General features: G+C 43.9%; 1 protein-coding gene across 5 annotated transcripts in view; it reads left to right on the top strand.

Moving 5' to 3' along the window:
* Positions 1–21,932, top strand: part of MAPRE2 (microtubule associated protein RP/EB family member 2) — a 187,244-nt gene that overhangs the window by 71,543 nt on the left and 93,769 nt on the right. The window contains exon 1 of one of the 5 annotated variants that reach the window (XM_069568737.1): positions 295–789. The exons of the other annotated variants lie outside the window; for them this stretch is intronic. Within the exon in view, the coding sequence (XP_069424838.1) occupies positions 671–789 (119 nt within the window). The 5' untranslated portion in view covers positions 295–670. Of the gene's footprint in view, positions 1–294; positions 790–21,932 lie in introns of those variants that run through there. 5 annotated transcript variants of the gene reach the window in all.

The following is a 21,932-nucleotide window of genomic DNA, read 5'->3' as shown; positions in this document are numbered from 1 at the left end:
TCGTTTTTCAAGTTTGGGGTTGCTTTGGGGGAGGTGGTTGCTGCTGTTTGGAGAATGGGGGAGGAACCTGGAGATTTTAACCCCTTAGTTTGATAAATTTTCTTGAAGCAGGCTACCAGGTCGTCTTATGTATTTCTGAAACCAGACCGAGTTTAATCTTCATGGAACAAGAACTTGGTATGGAAGGAGTTAAAGGGTCTCCCACACCCCTCTGCCTGAATCGTTCTTTTGTGTACACAGCTGCAGTGGGAGCTCGGGCTGGAAAGGAAATGGTTAGAGGAAGAGCTGATTTTCAGACCCAGGCGAGTCAGTGAGGGGGGCCAGGGGTGGCCTGGGGTTTTACATGCCAGATGTAGGCCGGCCCGGGTGCCTGCCTGGAGCCGCCGGCGTGGTCGCGCAGCGGCCCAGCGCGATTCCAGGCGAGGTGATGAGTTAGCAGGTTGCTATGGGGACAGGCCGGGCCACGTGACCAGGGTGCTGCTGCCGGCGCTTTGACGTCAGCAGCCGGGAGGGCGGGCCGCGAGAGGGCGGGGCGGGAGCCGAGCAGCGAGAGGCGAGCAGGCGGCAGGCGCGGTCTGCGCGAGGAGCGGGCGAGCGGGAAGGCAAGACACAGCCACCTTCCTACCCAGGCAGCCCACAGCGGTTTGTTCCCATCCTCGGGAGTGCGCCAATGCCTGGGCCGACCCAAACCCTGTCCCCAAATGGCGAGAACAACAACGACATCATCCAGGATAACGGGACCATCATTCCTTTCCGGAAGCACACAGTGCGCGGCGAGCGTTCCTACAGGTAATGGGGCTGGCCGGGGAGCGGTGGCGGACGGGCGGGCGCGCGGAAACCCGCCCGTTATATAATGGAGCAGACGCTGCCCCCGGCCCCGGCTGCAGACGGCCGTTTGTAAAGGCGGTTGTGGTTATTTGCTGTTTCCATGTGTCATGTTGGGTGTGCACGGAGGCTGCCCGATTGCAGATGGAAAGCATTTTGTGAATAGGTTTGCTGCCTGCAAGGGGTCTCCCTCCATCTCTTTGCTTCCACGTTGATTTCAAAATGCAAGCAAAATTTCCCCTCCTCTGCAAAGGGAGACAAGCCGGAGCACTTCCTTTTCTCCTTCCTTTTTAGATTTTAAAGGAACCATGAGGTAGGCTGTGCCTAAAGACCAGGAGGAGGGCGAGGAAAAGGTTTGCGCTTGCCCTGGTGTGTGTGTGTGTGCGTGTGTGTGTGTGTGTGTGTGTGTGTGTGTGCGCAGGAAAGATGGAATCCTCTAGATTAAGCTGCAGTCTGTGATGTTGAACCGCCAGATTGATGGAGCTTTGTAAGAATTCTGCTCGCTGATTGGTGCAAGGATTGACAGCAGAGGTCACGGTGTCAGACATTCACCAAAATTTTCTCCATAGAACCCAAGGTTTATTAGAAAGAGACTGGACTGCAATGGACCTGAAAGGAACTAGGTGTCCTTATGCATTTTCTTAGGAGTTTATGGCCTCCGCATGGGTGGGGGAGCCCGCCCTTCTTATTTACAGTAGGAAGGTAATTCCTGGTATTTTGCTGAGGTCTGATGTGGGGATGAGACTGATCTTGGTCATTGTATTGTGAGCTTTTTGATTAATGAGTCGGCCTGTACGGTTGGCATCCTTTTTATATTAGCATGTCTGGCAATATGTTCTAGGAGATAAGCTCATTAAAATTGTTTGCATTGTTTGATAAGGATAACAATGTAATGGAGAATGCAGCTCGAGTCTTAGGCAGCTCATGGGCAGACTTGAAGGGAGACTGATAGCTTCGCTCATATTTCCTCTGAAGTTCTTTTGTACTGGGGTAGTTATTTTTAAATGCTACCTTGATAACTGCTAACAATGCTTTTGCTCTGAGGCAGAGCACACATACCCCTAAAACGCATCCTTTCAGCTAGGGAGCAACAGGAAATAACTCTTTTTTTTTTTTTTTTAATGCCTTCATCTAAACATTCAGATGGTGTTATGGGCAGAATGGTCTATGTATATAAATGTTGCATGTTTAAAAAACAGAGCCGAAAGTGCCCCCACTTCCTCTCTCTTTGACCAAAGAAACACTATTAGCTGGCTCAAAAAAAAAAAATTATAAGCGATCTTTGCCCTGTCATCCCTGGCAGTTACATAAATACTGGGAGTTAATTTTGGCTGTGCCCATGAGGTCACTAAAATCTCATGCCTATGCTTCCAAGTAATATGTTGACATGACATCCTCAGAGATTCCAAGCGCTTGTTGTTCTCTTAATATAAACCAAAATTGGTCCACAACCTCTGGGACTCTGTTTTTGGAGACCCATGTGATTGGAACATTGGGTCTCTTCTCTCCCTTCCTCCTTCACCTTTCTCTGTGAACATTCCAAAGCTGAAAATAGAATTTAAAAACAAAAACCCGGACATGTTGCTTTGAAATCTTCACTATTTAAACTGCTCTTATAGGTAATACATTTGAAGCCCTTAGTTATTTTTTTCAGTGATTTCATCTCTGCGACGTAGGTAGCAGTTGCTTTTAAGCAGACTTCGAATTTTACCACATGGGCTGAAGGCAGTTGCCTGGTTAGGTTTTATTAGTCATGTGAACTAACTTGCAATGGCAATGGAAAGATCACTTGGGGGGAAAGGTTAAATGCTACCTTTTGTTGATGAATTATTGTTTTACAGTAAAAATTTATTCACCTTTTAAATTCAGTCCAGGTTGTTTTTTCCATTTCCTGAACTATTTCCAGTTTGCTGTCCGAGTCGCGGTATGGTACCCGAAATGATGTAAGAAACAAAATTGAATTTGAATAAAGATCTGATGGAGCAAAATCTTAAGTCACTAAGAGCATCGTGGCCTTTGTATTTTATATAATAGGATTATTGGTCCCTATAGTGAGAGATGCCATAGGTTAAATGAGGAAAGAAGACTCCAAAATTGCTTTTGAATCGTGTTATACAAAAGGTGCACAAGGAGACAGACACACTTGTTTTCCTTGGTCTGCTTTTGTTTCAAAGTGGATGACCAGTGTAGTATAACTGCCACTTATTTTGGGGGGAAAGGAAAGGAAGGAAAGGAAAAATGTGACACATTTTTCTATCCAGTAAGTGTTCCATAATTATTTTGGCATCCTGAGGCTGGAATAATATTGCCATTTAATTGCTGAGGAAACTTGGAAGGCAGTTTGAAAGCCAGAGTAGAGATTCAACCACATGAGTTTTACTTTGGCTGTAGGTTAAGTCTGGTCCCCATGAATGAGGTGTATCAGAGAGTTCTGTTGGAGTGCCATGGAGGGGCCTGGGTAAGCCCAGAGCCCTGGGGTGATCTCTTTCTGGGAATTGCCAAGGGAATTCTCTTTCTGGTTCCTTTACTGACTTCTAGGTAGTCCCAGCAGGTCCTTCTGCTTTGGCTTTATTTTCTGCATTTGCCCATTGCATATAGACTCTTTTGTTGCTTTCTTATAAAAAAATCTTTGTAAGGCTAACTGAAATATTTAAAACAAAAAGCATCTTCAAAGACGTATGTAAATATAAGAAGAATGCTATTGTGTAAGGGGCCTCTTCAGGCACTCCAGGATAAGAACACCCCTCACCTGGCTGGGAGCACAGGTGAGAAGAGAAGAACCCAGAGAACAAGGCCGTTCTTTCTAGCACCGTCAGGGGGCAAGTGGTCACTCTTCCCAGCAGGAGACATTACTGTCATAACGTTTGCACCAGATTGTTTATAAATAAGGATCAAATATGGTTCACGATCCAGATATCTTGATCCAGGTATCTCTTGGTATAAACAGAACCTGTTTTTACAGCCTGGACCAGAAGGAGTGGCAAATCATTATTGAAACAGAGTGCCCTTTGATTAGAAGAGCAAGTTTCCTTTAGAAAATTACCCTTCTGTTAGCAGTTTCAGTTGAAAAGAGCAAGTGCAAAGATGGCTCAGCAGAGCCGTGTGGATGTGTTTCTGTGGCTCATGTCCACCACTCCTGTGTGATTGCCTTCTCAGCCCCAGCTTCCTCATTGCATTTATGAACACTAGAAATCCATATATTTTAACAGCGGCCTAAAAAATAAATGTGGTGTGGGCCATCTGAGGTGACACTGTTTAATTCACAGAGTGAATAGTCGTGCTCTGTCCTCCCTGGAGAGGCGACTCCCTATAGCGCTGTTTCATGCAGATGCTCATAGATGAGATTTATTAACTGGCCCTCTGCCCACCGCATCGTGTCTTTGTTTGCATACTCCAGGCTTTTAAGAATGAATGTATAAGTCCAGAGGACTAGTTCCACATGGGTATTTGAACATGCAACTACAGTAGCATATGTTTCTGAATTCTTAAAAAAGAAAAATCACTCGACGCGAGGCAATGGACTGTAAAGAAAAACAGCGAAAACTTAAACCTAAGACCTTGACTCTGACATCCAACTTTGCTAGTTTTGAAAAATGAGCTCGTGGCAGGGCACACAAAAAGAAATATATGTGTATGTGCCCACAAACACGTGTGCAAAAGATAGTTTCGAAAGCGTGTTCTGTTTAATAGAAGCTATTGTAACATGCCTCACTTTAACCAGAATGTAGATTTCAGATCACATTCCCCAAACAGCGACTGCAGAAGTCTCCTTCGTGTATCTCCATTAGGTATTTGTTAGCACCATCTGGGTTTACTTCTGTCTTAGGAGGTTTTTGAAAATACTGATTTTTGTCCCTAACGTTTTTCTTAGTATTTTTAAAGGGTTACTAGATACCTTGACTGTAGCCCACCAGGCTCCTCTGTCCATGGAATTTCCTAGGCAGGAATACTGGAGTGGTTTGCCATTTCCTTCTCCAGGGATCTTCCCAACCCAGGGACTGAACTCAGGTCTCTTGCTTTGCAGGCAGATTCTTTACTGACTGAGCCCCCAGGAAAACTGCCTTAATTGTTAGGTGCCCAGTGTACTTATTTTCTGTTTGGCTGTGTCGAGTCTTCGTTGCTGTGCACGTGCTTTCTCTAGTTGCAGCGAGTGAGGGGCTGTGGGGGGGCTACTCTCTAGTTGTAGCACCTGGGCTCTCTTTGAGGTGCCTTGTCTTGTTGCGGAGCACGGGCTCTAGGGAACGAACACAGGCTTCAGTGGTTGTGGCACGCACAGACTCAGTTGCTTCGAGGCGTATAGGATCTTCCCGGACCAGGAATTGAACTGGTGTCCCTTGCATTTCAAGGGGGATTCTTAACCCCTGGGCCACCAGGGAAGCCCTAGGCGCCCAATTTTTGAACTTCTTTTCAGGGTCCTTTGTTGGAGAGTCTGTTAAAGGAGATGGTCCTCCAGGTGCCCTGGTCAGAGGCTCACCCCTGCTCAGCAGTGGTTGCCCGTCTTAGTTGGGAGCATCGTCTTAGCAGAACAATGGTTTGAGATGATCCTCTGAATTTAGGCGGTTGATTTCCATATTCAGTATCTTTCCTGTATATACAGAGACCTCTTGAAGCTGCAGTGAATAATCCCTCAGATTAGTGGAGGGGGAAATAGTGGGACTAATCTAAATATTCTGTGTGGTTTGGAGGATTAATTTGATAAATGCTTGAGAATCTCACTCTGGCCACACTCTCTGCCAGAGGCCCCTCGAAGGACCTTGAATTGTAGCAAAGTCAGATGTTTGAGCCGCTCATTCTGTAACAGGTTTACTTTGTTGTGAATATTTGGCTTGGTCTGATAGCAGAAGTGGTTTGCGCTTTCTGAGCCCACAGTGATTCAAAGTAGAAAAAGATACCCACAAGGCCAGTATGTTGTAGGAAGCTAAAAGACCCTATTGGAGACCAGCTATTCGGGTGAAAGGAGTGGAGGCTGTAGAATCAGAATTTTCATTGGATAGAATTTTCCCGTGGGATAGGAGCATTGGAAGGCAGGCAGGGTGACCGGAACTTGAAAATTGAAAGCATGTTGATTGAAAGACAGCATAATAACGGAAGTGCATGCTGGAATCGAGCTCCTGTTTTGCAGTGAGAGTTGAAGGGAAAATGGATTCCTCCAGTGCCCCACCCTACAGTGTCCAGAATTCTTAGGGAACACTTCATTTGCTCTAATAGAGAGACCTCTCCGGCTCTGTTGTAGGGCTCAGGACAAGGGAGGTAGATGTTCCTGGCTCAAGGCATTTTCCCTCAGTAGAAGCAATCAGTGCAACTTCTTCCCATAACAGCATTGGTACTTAGGTCAGATGGTGGCTTCTTGATATACAGATGCCAGCTTCACAGTTACCAGGCCAAAAGGGTAGCTGCTGTATAGAATTTACACTCTTTCAATCCTCCCAAACTGAGAAGCAGAGTGTCTGGTATTTCACTGTGGAGGATCCTCAGGAGTCATTTAATGCCAGCTGATGACTGCTCAGAATGCCCCTCAGGGCTCCGGTGCCATTTTTCTTACAGCTGGAAAGTCATCCCTTCAATGGCAGGTTCTGGTGTGGACTGAGAGTTTAACCTAGATGGTGTGGATTGCTTTACTTTCAAACTTTGTCAATTTCACTTTAAAGGAATTGATTTACTCCTCTTCTGTGAACAGTGTCTTTTCCACAATGAAATTTGTTAGGATATGTATGTTAGAATAATTCCATTCTTCTTGACTTCGGGCTATCTTTCAGATACCATGTGTCATACTCATCTAGTGTCCTTTTTTTATTGAAGTGTGTTTGCTGTACAATATTATATATGTTACAGGTAGATAACATAGTGATTCACAATTTTTTAAGGTTATACTCCATTTATAGTTATTATAAAACATGGGCTGTATTTCCTGTGTTGTACAATCTATCCTTGAGCATATTTTGTACCTAATAGATTGTGCCTCTCAGCCCCCTGCCCCTATATTGCCCCTCCTCCTCCCCTCTCCCCAGGGGTGACTACTGGTTTGTTTTTGGTATCTATTAATTTGCTTCTTTTTTATATTCACCGGCTTGTTTTTTTAGAGTGCACAGATACGTGATACTATACAGTATTTTGCACTTAGCATAATACTCTCCAAGGCCATCCATGTTGGTGCAGATGGCAAAATGTCATTCCTTTTCATGACTGAGTAGTGTTCCATTGTATGTGTGTACTTCATCTTCTCTATCCATTCCTCTGTCGGTGGACAAGCTGTTTCCAGGTCTTGGCAGTTGTGCATAATGCTGCTATGACACTAGGGTGCCTGTACCTTTTTGAATTAGTGTTCGTTTTTTCCTGATGTGTACCCAGGAGTGTTTATGTCTCTCATCTAGTATCTTAAGCACTCTTCCAGCAACTTTTTGTCTTGGAACACTCCACACACACCCCCCCCCCCATTGGTATCACAGGAACCTCATTTCATAGCTCACTTTAAAATTCTGATTGTTCATCTCCTAGTGTTTGACCTTTGGAATTTATATTATGTTGAGAGAATGCAGAATGGAAGCCTATAGTTCGCATAGGCAAAAACTGAATTTATGTGCTTTCGCCTTATAGCATGTATCAGAGACATGGCTCCTAAACATGTTTTTGTTACATGCATCCCCAAAGATAACTTATTTTAATGGAAATAACTCATTACTGAGGTAAAGATGAAACAGGGTTTTATAGGCCACCAAGAAATAATTTCTTAGTAGGTTACTGAGAAGAAAAAAAATACTTGTACATTTTCAGTGTCATATCTCCCCAGCCTAATTAGGCTCTTACTCATTTGAACCAGGACGAACTTATTTAAAGCATTATTTTTTTTTTCTAAAGGATCCAAAGGTGGTAATAGGTGCATAGGATGGTCAACCTGATGACTGCTTTTCGTGATAGATGCTTTTGTGTAATTATCTCATAAAGGAAATGTAATGAGAGCTCAGTCTTTCTGAGACCTCATTTGCTTTGAGCAGGTAAATGTGCCAAAGAGCCAGGTTTGTGCCATGACTTGAAACAGAAGCGGAATAGGGTGAGAGGCTTGCAAATGAAGAGAACACGTTGTAAATATTTAGTGTACATTGGCAGAAGTCTGTGAAACGTAGGATCTCGCGCACAGAGTTGGTCCTGAGGTTTATGGCCAGTGCTTGGTGTTAAGTCATTCTTAAAATGACAGTGCTCTTCCTATGAGGCACACCTTAGGTTTCTGTGATCCGTTTTGTTTTTTCCTAGAAGTAGTGTTTGATTTTCTTTTTTAACATTAACTTTTTATTCTTAAGAGTTAGCCTGCCCTGGCAAAGCCCTGAGATAATTTGTCTAAAATCACAGCGGCAATGACATCTCAGGGAGGCGTTCTTAGTGTCACAGTTCTACTCTGGTTACAAACAGCAGTATCCCCTCATCCAGGAGCCCTCCCACGTGGTTCCCTGCAAGGTTCGAATTTGGTAGCTCTGCTGGTAAAGAATCTCCCTGCAATGCAAGAGACCTAGGGTCAGGAAGATCCTCTGGAGAAGGGAATGGCAACTCACTCCAGTATTCTTGCCTGGAGAAACCCATGGTCACAGGAGCCTGGTGGGCTACAGTCCATGGGGTCGCAGAGAGTCACACACAACAGGACTTAGCGACTAACACTTTCACTTTCAAATCAGGAGAAAGTGCAGCCACTCACATGGGCTCCTCTCCCCCTCCGCAGGCTACTTCCTTTTTGTCAGTTTAGAAAGCCAGAGCATGTTTTCAGGTTGCTGATAATCTTTTAAATTTCCACTCTGTAAATATACAGTTGGAACTTTATTAAAATTTAAGCCAGAATTCCAGTCATCTAAGAATCTGTTCTTTCAGCAGACTCACCAGCTTCCTTCTATATGTCATACTCTGAGCTGAGCACTTGAATTCAAAAACAAGTCACACAGGGAACTTACCTGGTGGTCCAGTAGTCAAGACTCTGTGCTTCCAGTGAAGGGGGTGCAGGTTCAATTCCTGGTCAGGGAACTAAGATCCCACGTGGTGCGGCCAAAAATATATATATAAATAATGCATAGTCCTTTCTTAGAAAAAAACCTCTATATCTTGGGACAGCAGGCAGGAAGGCAGTGTTTGACTGGAGGAATCTGAGGTGGAGCGGTACCGCCGACCCCAGGAAAGTAATTCTGTGACTCTTATGCTGATAGCAAGGGCAAAATTACCCTTGTAGCTCATTTGGTTAAGAATCTGCCTGTAGTGCAAGAGACCTGGGTTTGATTTCTGGGTCAGGAAGATCCTCTGGAGAAGGAAATGGCAACCCACTCCAGTGTCCTTGCCTGGAGAATCCCATGGACAGAGGAGCCTGGGAGGCTACAGCCCATGGGGTCCCAAAGAGTCAGACACGACTTAGCAACTAAACCACCACCACAGCTTTCAGGAGCTTTCAGTAACGGCACCTGTAGATAAAAACCATGTTTGAGTGTGTGTGTTCCCTACTATGACCTCTGTGTATAAGTTTTAATACAGCCCCATGGCATAGATTTGAGCATTGTTGAATGACATACGTGGTGGTAGTGGGGAGGTTACTTCTCTCTTACAGAAAGTCATTTGAGGAAAAATAAAATGCTTATCTCTTTTGATCCTCCAAATTTTGTGGTATTTTTATTGAGCATCACTATGTTAAAATTAGTGCAGTAGAAAGAAAATAAAGAAAGTGTATATATTCATATTTCCTTAGTGGGCATGGAGAAACTGGAAGAATGTTAACACGTGGAACTGGACACGTGTGGCAACGGGACTGGACAGATGATGGGTCCCTGGGTGCCTTACTATGTTTGAAAAAAAAAAATCGGAAAACTACGTACAATGCACTCCCTAATCAAACAGTGGTGTTTCACTTAACCCCTTAGTGGCAGTTTGAAACTTAAATGAGTTTTGATTTTTCACAGTGAGTTTTACGTGCGGAAAGGTGTTGGGAAGCATCTCAAAATATCTTGCTGAAATCACATGGATGATGTTAAAGATTTGCCTGACCCAAGTACCGTTCTTACACACGGCCGCAGCATCCGCCTCTTGAGGTTTCACACGGAGCGAATGCATAGTCCATATTTTGTTTCGTTTTCTCCAGAGTCCATCAGAGCTGCAGTCGGTGTTTTTTGTGATGCGGCCAGCCTGCTTAGTATGCTCCATGAATCTTGCTTTGACTGCAAAATAATCCTCTGTGAAGATCGTTGTCAGTATCCTCTTTGGATGTTTTCCTCATTTATTGAGCACCTGGTGTGTCTCAGGTATTGTGCAGGGGCCCTAGAGTGTGCAATTGCAGGTTTTGGCCATTTTTTTAGGCATTCTGCTGCTGTCCTCTGCACACCGCCCCCACCCTGCCCCCACTTCTGAGTCTGACTCCCCACCTTATGGAAGTTATTGAGTGATATCTGGCCTTGACGTCCGCCCCCCTCTCCAACCCGCGATGGTGCGTGATGGTGCTAGACGCCAGCCAGGAAGCGGGCCATCTGCATTCACAAGCCCTCCCTGCCCCCTGCCCCTCCCCCTCCCGTCTGGGTGAAGGCTGAGTGGATGCCAGGGAGACTGACCAATTAAGAATAAAACAAAAGGAGAGCTTTGAATACATTATCCCAGCTATCGGGACCTGCTGCTCACCGGCAGTAACCGTGAAATAGAAAGCTTGTGGAGCCTGTGGTTTGCTAGAGAAGGAGGAAGCGGAAGAGGGCGCGATTGGTGGGTGCTGGGTGGGTGGGGGAGGGGAGCGCAGGATGAGGGCTTCTTGGAGGGGAACGTGTCGGCCCCCCCCCCCGCCCCCGGCTCTTTCTGTTTCTGGGGACCTAGTACATCTGTCCCTCGATCACGTCTTCTCCAGGGAGGAGAGAGATGAGCATCATCAGCCACCCAGGCAAGGAGGCTGAGGACAGGGGCAGTCAGCCTTTCCAACATCCCTCAGCGGGGCTGGCAACACAACAATAAATGCAAAAGCAGGTTTGGTGTTGGGAAAGCCGGTATCCCTCTCCCTGGAGTTTCTCACAGGCAGATAGCATTGTCGGATCACCGACTCTAAGAGGTCAGCGTAACAGTTGAACACACTTGCAGCCTGTGTGATGAGGGTCATGGCCTCCTCACCTCCCGTTCAGAACGTGGTCTACCTCCCATTAGGACCCACTGAGGCACTCAGAGTCCCAGACTGCTGCTCAGAGAAGCAGGAAGGGGTAGCAGGCAAAGCCTGGGCTCTGGCCTCAGACTTACTCTCTATCCCAGCTCCACCCTTTTCAAACTGTGTCATCCAGGGCAAATTTTTTAGCCTCCCTAAGCCTCATTTTCCTAATGCGCGAATGGAAATAATAATAGCATCAACTTCACAGTTTTTAATGAGGACTTAAATGAGATGCAGAATATAAAGTATACCAAGCAGTTGAATGGTGCAAGTAAAATGCCTTTCAGAATATTAGCTAGTATTGTCGCTTGTCATTTCAGTGTACTCTTTTACCCTGTCTTTATAATAAACTATGATCTTTGTGTCCTTACTACCTCTTACAATACCTGACACATAGCAGTTGTTCATTAAAAGTCCAATTTCAGTCCGGAAAAAATTCAAACAAATTATACTGTCGCTCTCCCCACCTTACCAACTTGATTAAGAATTAATTTTACATACAGTGAACTACATCTGTTTAAGGTATAATGATTCAGTGAGTATTGGTGGTATGTATGCCCTTGAATCCATCACTCCCAAAAGATTCCTGGTATCCTTTGCAGTTCGTAGCTCCTCTGTCCACAGCACAGGTAACCACTGCTCTGCTTTCTGTCACGCTAAATTAGATTACCTTTTGTATAAATGGAATCATACGGATTGTACTCTTTAGTGTGCGACTTCTTTTACTTGGCATAATGGTTTTGAGGTTGACCCAGCATGGATGAATACAACTCGGCCACAAAGCTCATTGCTGTTTGTGGCCGAGTGGTATTCTGTTGGATGGTTTTGTTGTTGTTCGGTTGCTCAGGCATGTCTGACTGTTTGGGAGCCCATGGACTGCCTCACACCAGGCTTCCCTCTTTTACACTGTCTCCTGGAGTTTGCTCAAACTCTTGTCCATTGAGTCAGTGATACCATGCAACCGTCTCATCTTCTGTCGTCCCTTTCTCCTCCTGACTTCAATGTTTCCCAGCATCAGGGTCTTTTCCAACGAATTGGCTCTTTGCATCAGGTGGCCAGAGTATTGGAGCTTCAGCATCAGTCCTCCCAGTGAATATTCAGGGTTGATATCCTTTAGGATTGACTGGTTTGATCTCCTTGCTGTCCAAGAAACTTTCAAGAGTCTTCTCGAACACCACAGTTCGAAAGCATCAATTCTTCGGCGCTCAGCCTCTTTTATTGTCCAACTCTCATATCTGTACATGACTACTGGAAAAACCATAGCTTTTGGACTATACAGACCTTTGTAGGCAAAGTAATATGGCTATAATCATATTTTATCAGTTACCAGCTTGTGAACATTCGGGTTAGTTTCAGTTCTTAGCAATTATGGGTACAACTTCTATGAATATTCATGTATAAATCTTTGTGGAACAAATGTTTTCATTTTTCTGAAATAAATATCTAGGAGTGGAATGGTTGGGCAGTATAATTGCTGTTTAAGAGACTTAAGGAATAGTTGTCCAAAGTGGTTGTACCATTTCACATTCCTCCCAGAAGTGTAGGAGAGTGCCAGTTGCTTCGCATCCTTGTCAACACTTGGTATTGTTAGTCTTTTAAACTTGGCCATCCTTACAGATGTGGACAAGTATCCTGCTGAGATTTTAATTTATATTTTGATTATTAATGATATTCAGTGTCTTTTATGTGTTTATTGGTCATTTGTGTACATTCTTTAGTGGCGTATGTGTTCAGATCTTTTGCCTATTTTAATAAAAAAGATTAGGTGGTTTATTTTACTATAATATGATCTTAACTTAGATTTCAATGAGTTTGAGTTCTGTGTTCTTAACCTGAATCTAAACCTCTTAAGAAAAGGTGAGTCAGTGTTTCTACCTGTTCTTTATCCACAACGCTTTTTCTGGAGATTAGGTCCAGTTTTCAGTAAGTACATACTAAATGATTATATTAAAATAAACTTCAAAATAATAACTGGATCATTATTTTTAACTCAGAGGAAAAGCTACTAAAGCCACTTTAAATGTGTATATGAAAGAGTTAAATTTTGGAGCTATATGTTCTTTGAGATCTTGAGTATATATGAGATACTCTTTTAATTCTGTGAACACTATAGTTCTGTCGATAGTCTTTTCTTTGTACTTAACACCGTATCAGATTTTACACCATTGAATTTAAAAGGAAAATGTGGGTAGAAATGTCTTCCTCTTTAAAGGTAGCAAGGAACCATTTCCATATTTCAGAAATTTTGCCCAGGATAATCAAAGTGTTACATGCCGTTCCCTGCCCCCTCTTTTAAATTCTTAGGCTAACATTCCCCCAACTCTTGTTCACTCCTCATTCTATCTCATTTGACATTTTTTGTTCTTGTTGCCCAGACTGGCTCCTGACTTCTTAAAGCCCTTAAAGAGAAGTTGCCTCAAGTACCAATAGAATTTAGAAACTAGGAAGTTAAAGCTTAGTAAAGTCATTCAGTCATGTCTGATTCTTTTCGACCCCATAGACTATAGCCCACCAGGTTTCGCTGTCCATGGAATTCTCCAGGTAAGAATACTTGAGTGGATAATCATTCCCTTCTCCAGGGGATCTTCCCAGCTCAGGGATTGAACCAGGGTCTTTTTTCATTGCAGGTGGGTTCTTTACCATCCGAGTCACCAGGTAAGCCCCATAAGCTCAGTAAGGTCCTAGATTTACCTGAAAGGATCAGCTGAGGACCCTTGTGATTTTTAAAAGGGAATGCTTGGCTTCCCGAATCTTTGCAGCCAAAAACCAAATTTCTTAACCACATATGTTTCAAAATCCAAATATACTATGAAATAAAGGTCACTTTTTTATTTCACAAATGCCCTAGGTCTTCTAGTAAATTTTGAGTGCAACATCTTTCATCTATCACTTACTCATTTTATTGCAAAACCATGAGGGCAGATTTCACATGAGTTACAGCTTCCATAATGGCAGTAATCTCTTGGTCATAGATGACTGTTTTCTGAGTTCTGTTTAGGACTGAGCAAGTTACAAGCCACTGGAGTATCAGTTGAGAGTTTGAGAGTTTTCCTTTTTGCTTTCATTGAGGTTGTTCCATGAAAGGAAGCCAAATACCATTCGACAGGACATCCTGTGATTCCCTTAGTTTACGATGGCCAAGGACATGCCTTTTTTTTTTTTTTTAAAGAGATGATTGCTTGCTTCCTTTCCTGTTAACAAGGGAACCCAGAACTGATGCTATCCATTTGGCTTTAAGAACAATAACTAGCAAATAGCTAAAGCTCACTCCAGAATCACCCAAAGAATTTTAGGACGTGGAAGAACTTCCAGGTCTTTTTGCATGAGCCAACAATGATTTGATCATGGTTAGCATTTAACTGACCGTCAGTTCTGTTGTCTTGAAATAATAATTAATTGAAGGAGAGAGGAAACGACGAAACTAGAAGTTCAATAAATTAAATATATTAACAGAAAATCTGAACTCAGGTATATTATGAGATATCTGAACAATGACATCTAAGTGTGGATGCTACACACAGAGAAGACATGGAAAATGCTCACAACGTGTTAAGAGAAGCTGATGAGTACAAAAGTGTGTAAGTATTGTGTAGATGTCCTAGGGCTGCCCTAACAAATGGCCACACACTGGTGGCTTGAAATGCATTCCCTCACAGTTGTGGAGGCTGGAAGTCAGAAGTGAAGGTGCTGGCCGAGCTGTGCTCCCTTCCGAGGGCCCTGAGAGGGGATCATTCTTTGCCTCTTCCTGCCGGGTTGCCTTCTGCCTTGTAGCCGCGTGGCTTCAGTTATCACATGACCTCCTTCCCAGTGTGTCTGTGTCTTTCTGTGTCTCCACACGATCTTCTCATAAGAATGCAAGTCGTTGCATGCCTTTGAAGGGAGTTCAGGGTCGAGAATGACACACTTTGTACTCCAGGGAAACTGGTGGAACAGGTCTTCAGAAAGTCAGATATTTTCAGGAATTGGTTTCATGTTCCCAATCCTTGCATCTCCTCATATCTAGAAAAGGACTCATTCCCTTCATGGTGACATCAGCTCCTCTTGACTGGCAGAAAATCTTTTGTAAGATAAGTGCTTGATTGCACTGAAGTCCCCCTTCACCAAAGTCACATATATTAACTTTCCTTCCCTACCTCTTTGGAGCAGTTTTTCAGAGCTATCTGAGGTGCTGTCTCCCAGGCTGAAGTCCTCATTTTGCCCCAGATAAAACTTAATTCGAAAAAAAAAAAAAAAAAAGCAAGTCATTGAATTTGAGACTCTAACATTATCTCAGCTAATTAAATCTGCAAAGTTTATTTCCTAATAAGATCATGTTCTGAGGTTTTGAGTGGGCATGATTTCTAGGGGAGTGGGTGATGCTATTCACTCCATTGTATATATGTGTGCTCAGCCACTCAGTCGTGTCCAACTCTTCACAAGTCTGTGGACTGTAGCCTGCCAGGCTCCTCTGTCCATGGGATTTTCCAGGCAAAAATACTGGAGTGGATTACCATTTCCTCTTCCAGGGGATCTTCCCGACCCAGGGATCAAACCTGAGTGTCATGCATTACAGGTGAATTCTTTACTGCTGAGCATACACGCCACACACGTGTGCCTGTGTAATCATTTTTATAAATGTACATGTATAAAATACACACTCACTTTTCTCATATAAAAGATCTTTAATTTTTATCTTAATTTTCTACTTTCTACTAAAAACATGCTGATTTTCAATATAAAAATATTTTTAAAAATAACACTTTGACATCTACTTTTTAAAAAATAGGTTTTTTTAAATAAGCATTCTACCTTGAATTTGTTTTCTTTGTTTCATCAAACTATTACGATTTTTTAAACCTTAATTTAAAATAGGGATTATTCCTTTGTAGTATATATACACACAGAAATATATGGAGTCAATATTTTTATGATATTATGTTTATTGTGCTTATTACATTATAACAATAGCTGAGACTGAAGTAATGTAAAGTAAACTGGTCTTTGAGACATTGGGTCAACCAGGTCTTTGGTTTAAGTCTACCCTCTTCCGTGCTCAGGTATGTCTGACTCTTTGGGACCCCATGGACTGTAGCCTACCAGGCTCTTCTGTCCATGGAATTTTCCAGGAAAGAATACTGGAGTGCGTTGCCATTTCCTTCTCCAGGGGATCTTCCTGACCCTGTGTCTCCTACATATGCAGGTGATTTCTTTACCATTGAGTTGCCTGGGAAACCCCCCGCCCCCTTCAGAAGTGATAATTATACTCAATTGCTGATTCAGATTAATTTTTAAAATATGTTTCAAAGTCTCTAAGTTCAATTAATCTTAGGAACCTAGAAACTAGGGTTTGGGACAAAATGGGGAGGCACTTTGCAAATCTCACATTGACTCATATACTGGGTAACTTTTAACATACATTCACTCTAGCACTCATGTCATCGACTTACCGAATGCCTTTAGACTTTCCTGTCTCCAGTAACATCTCTGGTTATTTCGTCAAGTAGTTTATATGGTCTGGTAAGTAATTTCCTTTTCCTTAATTATTTCTGAATGCTCATTAATCAGCTGTTACTTTTCCATTTTTATCCCAGGTTTAACAAAACATTCCAAATTCAGCAGAGACCGTAATCCCACACATTTATTAAACTACAACAGTATGTTAAATTTTGTCCTTTGCTCCCATGAGTCCTCATAGCGTAGTACTGCAGTCAAAAAAGGAAGCTCCAGTTCAAGAAACTGCTATGCATCCTCTGTTCCCAGACCCAGAGGTCTGACCATGGCTGTCCCTCTGGTATCTCTACCTGATTCAGTTTGAACATGGCACACTTCTTGGCCACTTTTTACCCACATGCTCAGTGTTTTGTACTTCCTTTGAGAATTACAGTGTTTCTGCACTGATGCTGGAAATGTTTTCACCTTCAACCCGGGTCGAGACAGCAGACAGGAAGGCGGAGAGGTGTTGCAAATGAAGTGTGTGTGTGTGTGTGTGTGTGTGTGAACTGATTTTTGTCAGGGGCTTCTGGGTCTTTTGATGCAAGTCTATCAACCCTTTCTTCATTCCCATAAATAAATGGTAAATGACTTTATTGCCTTAAAAAAAAAAAAAAAAAGGAAAAAACCCTCTTTTACTGCAGTACAAGGCAGACGGGATTGGTGTCTGGTTGCCCAGACAAGAGTAAGCAGGAAACTGGGGCAGGAGGGGAAGAAGGATGAACTCTGACTCGGGTGGAATTGTGGACAGATAAGAGGGAAATCTATTCTCTGGCTTAAATGAATCATTTCACCTGGGAAGGGAAGTTTCGGGAATGATGGCTTGGGGAACTGGTGATGAAATAGTGTTCCTAGTTTTGATGGTATTTCCCCACCGCTACACCAGTTTGGCTGAACTTTACTAATCTTGGACCAAAATTTCCATTTCCTGTGCTCATGACCTACAGCCGTCTTGGACGTAATTCACAGGGTGTCCTCTGGGGTTATGGAGTGGGTTTGAGGTAGAAGCCGATCATACCTTGTCAACCAAAGGTCATGTTTGAGAAACTTAAGGAAAGAATTAAGAGTTGGTGGCATGAAGAAGGCTGGGGCTATGTGAGTGTCCATCACCCATTTCAGAATTAAATGCACCAGGACGTATTGGAACAGTGGCCTGTACTTCCCTCCTTCTTTTAGGCTTAATTTTATTGGTACTTCACTTCCCATGTCAGAATGTTCTCATGAGTTTAAAAACAAATTCTGCCACAATGTAAGTACAGACCTTTGGATAGGCACCAATCTCTAGGAGTGAGATACCAAGAGCTTTGTCGTTTTTGTTGGTTTTTAAGAGATTGACTTTTCTAAACACGTAGTCAGGACATCCGTCTGAAGTCTTTTATTGGTTGAAAAAAGTTGTAAGCAGCAATCATGTATGTGGCCTCTATCCATTTTATCTAAGCCACCACAGAAAGCAAATTGAGAGACGTGAGTCCAAGATGTGCAGTAAGTGGAAATGTAAAAGATGGTGATTCCTCAGGTATTAACATGCCTTCTGTGCTACAGCTGGTAGGCTTTTGAGCCAAAAACCATTCCCAGCATTAAACTGAGTAAAGCTAGTCACCAAATCTCTCCATTTTAAGCTCTTCTTTGGGGAAACCTATGTTAAGAAATCATCTTGGTTAAAGGGAAAATGTGGGCCTTGGTAACACTAAAAAAGGAAAAAAATGGTTTTATTCAAGGCCACAGTTGTATCTGGAGAAAAGGTACTGATGAACCTATTCGTAGGGCAGGAGTAGCGATGCAGACATAGAGAATGAACTTGTAGACACAGCGCGGGGAGGAAAGGGTGGGATGGCCCGAGAGAGGAGCACTGACTATGTATGCTGCCGTGTGTAAAATAGGCAGCTGCGGGGAAGCTGCTGCATAGCGCAGGGAGCTCAGCTCGGTGCCCTGTGATGACCCAGAGGGTTGGGATGGGGGAGTGCTGAGAGAGGCTCCAGAGGGAGGGGATACGTGTCTACTTACAGCTGATTCACATTGTTATAAGCAGAAACCAGCACAACCTTGTAAAGCAGTTAACCTCCAATTAAAAATATACATAAAATCAGGAATGGCGGCGGGGAAAGCCCGCAATTGTGTTCTCATTTGGAGGTCTCATTTGGAGTTGGGTCTCACCTAACTCTCATGACATAATGAAACCTGAGAGCAGAAAGGGACTTGGTTGAGGGCAGGAATCCTGGAATCAGCCCTCGTCCCGAATCCCAGCTGATGCGTTTGATAATTGTGGCCAGCGGAGTGACTAATGCTCCCTCCCCGGTCTGTGTGCCTTGTAGGCATGGCATCATGGCGTAAGCTCTGTGCCTGTCACACAGCGCTGTTGTGAAGAGTAAATGAGAAGGTGAGTGTTAGCTGTGTGCTCCTGGGAAGGAAAGGTGAGCCGAAGAAGTGAGGCACCTGTGCCCAAGTTCATCTAGCTGGTCGGTGGTAGCTCTGGGGTTGGCAGCCGGTGCCCCTGATCAGGGCTCTCATGAAGCTGAAGTATGGACACCCAGGGAGTGTGCAGTTCATACTGGAGACGTGACGGATGGCACGCTCCTCTGTTGCCTTCTTCTTTTAGACGTCAGACACCAGAGTCCTTTAATCCACTCAACCCTGATTTCTCCTCTCCTGACCGTGTCACACAGCACTAGAGACATGTATGGACAGTGGGTTTACCTGGTATGATATCAGGAACCCTGAAACTTTCTCCTCCCTCTCCACGAAATCCTCCTCACGTGCATCCACTCAGGTTTTACTTCCTGTGTACCCACTATGTGCTTGGCAACGCCTCGAGACGTAGGAGGCTATGGCTCAGATGGTGAAGAATCTGCCCACAGTGCAGGAGACGTGGGTTCAACCCCTGGGTCGGGAAGATCCCCTGGAGAAGGAAATGGCAACCCACTTCAATATTCTTGCCTGGAGAATCCCATGGACAGAGGAGCCTGGTGGGCTATGGTGCATGGGGTCACCAAGAGTTGGCCACAGCTGAGTGACAAATGCTTTCACACTTTTCACTATGTGCTGGGCACTCCTCTAGGCATAGAAGGCACGCAGTAACAAAATAGATTCTGTAAAGAACCTGCCTTCAGATAGGTAACCTTATGGGGGCACGAGGTAGTGGAGAGACAGTAAGCCAACAAAAGAATCAACAGATTGTGTTAGTATCATGGAGGAAAGAGCAGTGTGGCGGAAGGGTCCCTGGAGGAGGCCACTTCAGAGGAGGTCAGGGAAGGCTCACTGAGGAGGGGACCTTTGAGCTGAACCTGAAGCGTGAGATGCAGCCCAGCGTGCCAAGTGCTGGGAATGGCCTCTTCTTTCAAGATCTTGAGCGCAGTTATCCCAGAGGATAAGGAACAATGTGAAGCTGTCGTCCTTCATTTTTTTTTTTTCTTTTTCATATGAGAAGACTTAGGGAAGTCAGGCACCAGAGAATGATAAGTACGAGGAGGAGCCAGTACCACCAAGAGCACAAAATAGTTCAGAACCAGGAGGTGGGGGTCAGTTCTAACTAAATTTTCCCCACACCTGACTTTGCTTGGCATTGATGGCGTGTTCACGTGGTCACTGCACATTCTTCTGCTACGTCTTTTTAAAAAAATTTATTTATTTTAACTGGAGACTAATTACAATATTGTAGCAGTGTTTGCCATACATTGACATGAATCAGCCATGGGTGTACATGTGTCCCCCATCCTGAACCCCCCTCCCACCTCCCTCCCCATCCCATCCCTCAGGGTCATCCCAGTGCACCAGCCCTGAGTGCCCTGCCTCATGCATCGAACCTGGGCTGGCGATCTGTTTCACGTATGATAATATACATGTTTCAGTGCTATTCCCTCAAATCATCCCACCCTCGCCTTCTCCTACAGAGTCCAAAAGTCTGTTCTTTACATCTGTGTCTCTTTGCTGTCTTGCATATAGGGTCATCGTTACCATCTTTCTAAATTCCATATATATGCGTTAACATACTGTATTGGTGGTTTTTTTCGGACTTACTTCACTCTGCTTCTAGGCCTTATGCACCCGGTTTTATGTGGGGGTAGTGGGGGAGTGTTAACAGATGAACATGACCGCCCCCTCTCCCCTGTGGTGGCAGCAACTCTGAATGGTGGACCCAGGGTTGTGCTGGGTGGGCGGGCTGGGACCTGAGTGGAAATGGTTAGGATCATGGGAGAGAGCTAAGGTCAGGGGGAGAGGGAACAGGGCCAAGCAGGGCTGGGAAAGTAAACAGAAGGCATATGGTCAAGACCGAGTGGATGTACCAAGAGCCAAGTTGAGGGGAAGGCGGGGGCACTGGGCAAAAGTTGGTGCCCTGCAGAGGCCAGCCAAGCCTGTGGCATGGGAATGAGCTGCAGGTCATGGAAGTTATTTTCAGAGCAGGGACCAAGCCACCCGCTGTTTGAAACAGATGGACATTTAGGCAAATGTAATCCCTTATAATCAGTTGCATTTCTGACCATATGAAGAAATATATGCCGCGTGTGTGTGTGTGCTTAAGGCCTTAGTCAGTTACAGTTACGTTTCATTCATGGCCATGAATATTATGAATGCCACGAAGAACTTTTTTAAGAATTCCCGAATTTCTTCATTCTTTGGGGAAGAGCCAAGTTTCCAAGTCATTTCAAGGCCATAGCTATTGACTGTTATGAATTTAAAAACCCAAAACATGTATGTGCTTTTTAAAAAGAAAAAATCAAAATTTTAGTTAGCGTGCAATTTTCACACATTGACTGAATAAATGAACATGAATGCTTTCTGTCTTTCATCGTTCAGCCTGACCTCAAAGTCTCCATCAAGCTAAACAATCACTTTCTGGACTTCAGGGGCTGGAGCCAAGGAGGAGTGGGTTTGGGGTTTTTGTTTTAATTATTGAAGTATGGTTGATTTACAGTGATGTGTTAGTTTCAGATACACAGCACAGTGCTTCAGTTACGCAGATATGTATATGCTATTTTGAAAGTTGCATTTCTGTTTCGTTTTTTTGCAGTTATTGGGGGGTAGCCAAGCTAAGGACCCACTTACTGAATAGTACCTGACGGGGTTCACCCAGGTAAAGACAAGGCTGTTAAAATGGAGGTTGATTTTCAAGGCTCGTAGAAAATCTCATTTTGCAGATGATTAGAGAAATCTGTGTGTTTCAATCATATCCTGGTTTTTAAAAATTGACCTTGGAATACTTAGTGATATGGCAGGAAGGAGCTTAAATCTCTGTTTTAAAAAGGAACAGTTAGCGGTAAATGGGATGGACACCCTAAAAAAAGAGTAGCATTCTCTGTTCCGTTGTTGCTGAGAGAGATGGCAGTTATTAGCTGGAGTAGGACTTCCGATTGTGTGATGACATGGAGCTTTGTGCCCACATGAAAAGCATCATCCAGCAGTGAATGATAATGAAGGGCACGTTAATAATCACAGTGGTAGGGCGTCTAACAGAGCCTGACATAAAGAGCGGGCTCTTGGGCCTTCCGATAAAACTCATGTTTTT

The sequence above is a fragment of the Ovis canadensis genome, chromosome 23 (genome assembly GCF_042477335.2).
Source record: "Ovis canadensis isolate MfBH-ARS-UI-01 breed Bighorn chromosome 23, ARS-UI_OviCan_v2, whole genome shotgun sequence".
Lineage (NCBI taxonomy): Eukaryota > Metazoa > Chordata > Mammalia > Artiodactyla > Bovidae > Ovis > Ovis canadensis.
The sequence above is the reverse complement of the archived record's forward strand: the minus strand, read 5'-3'. Positions and strand labels throughout refer to the sequence as shown.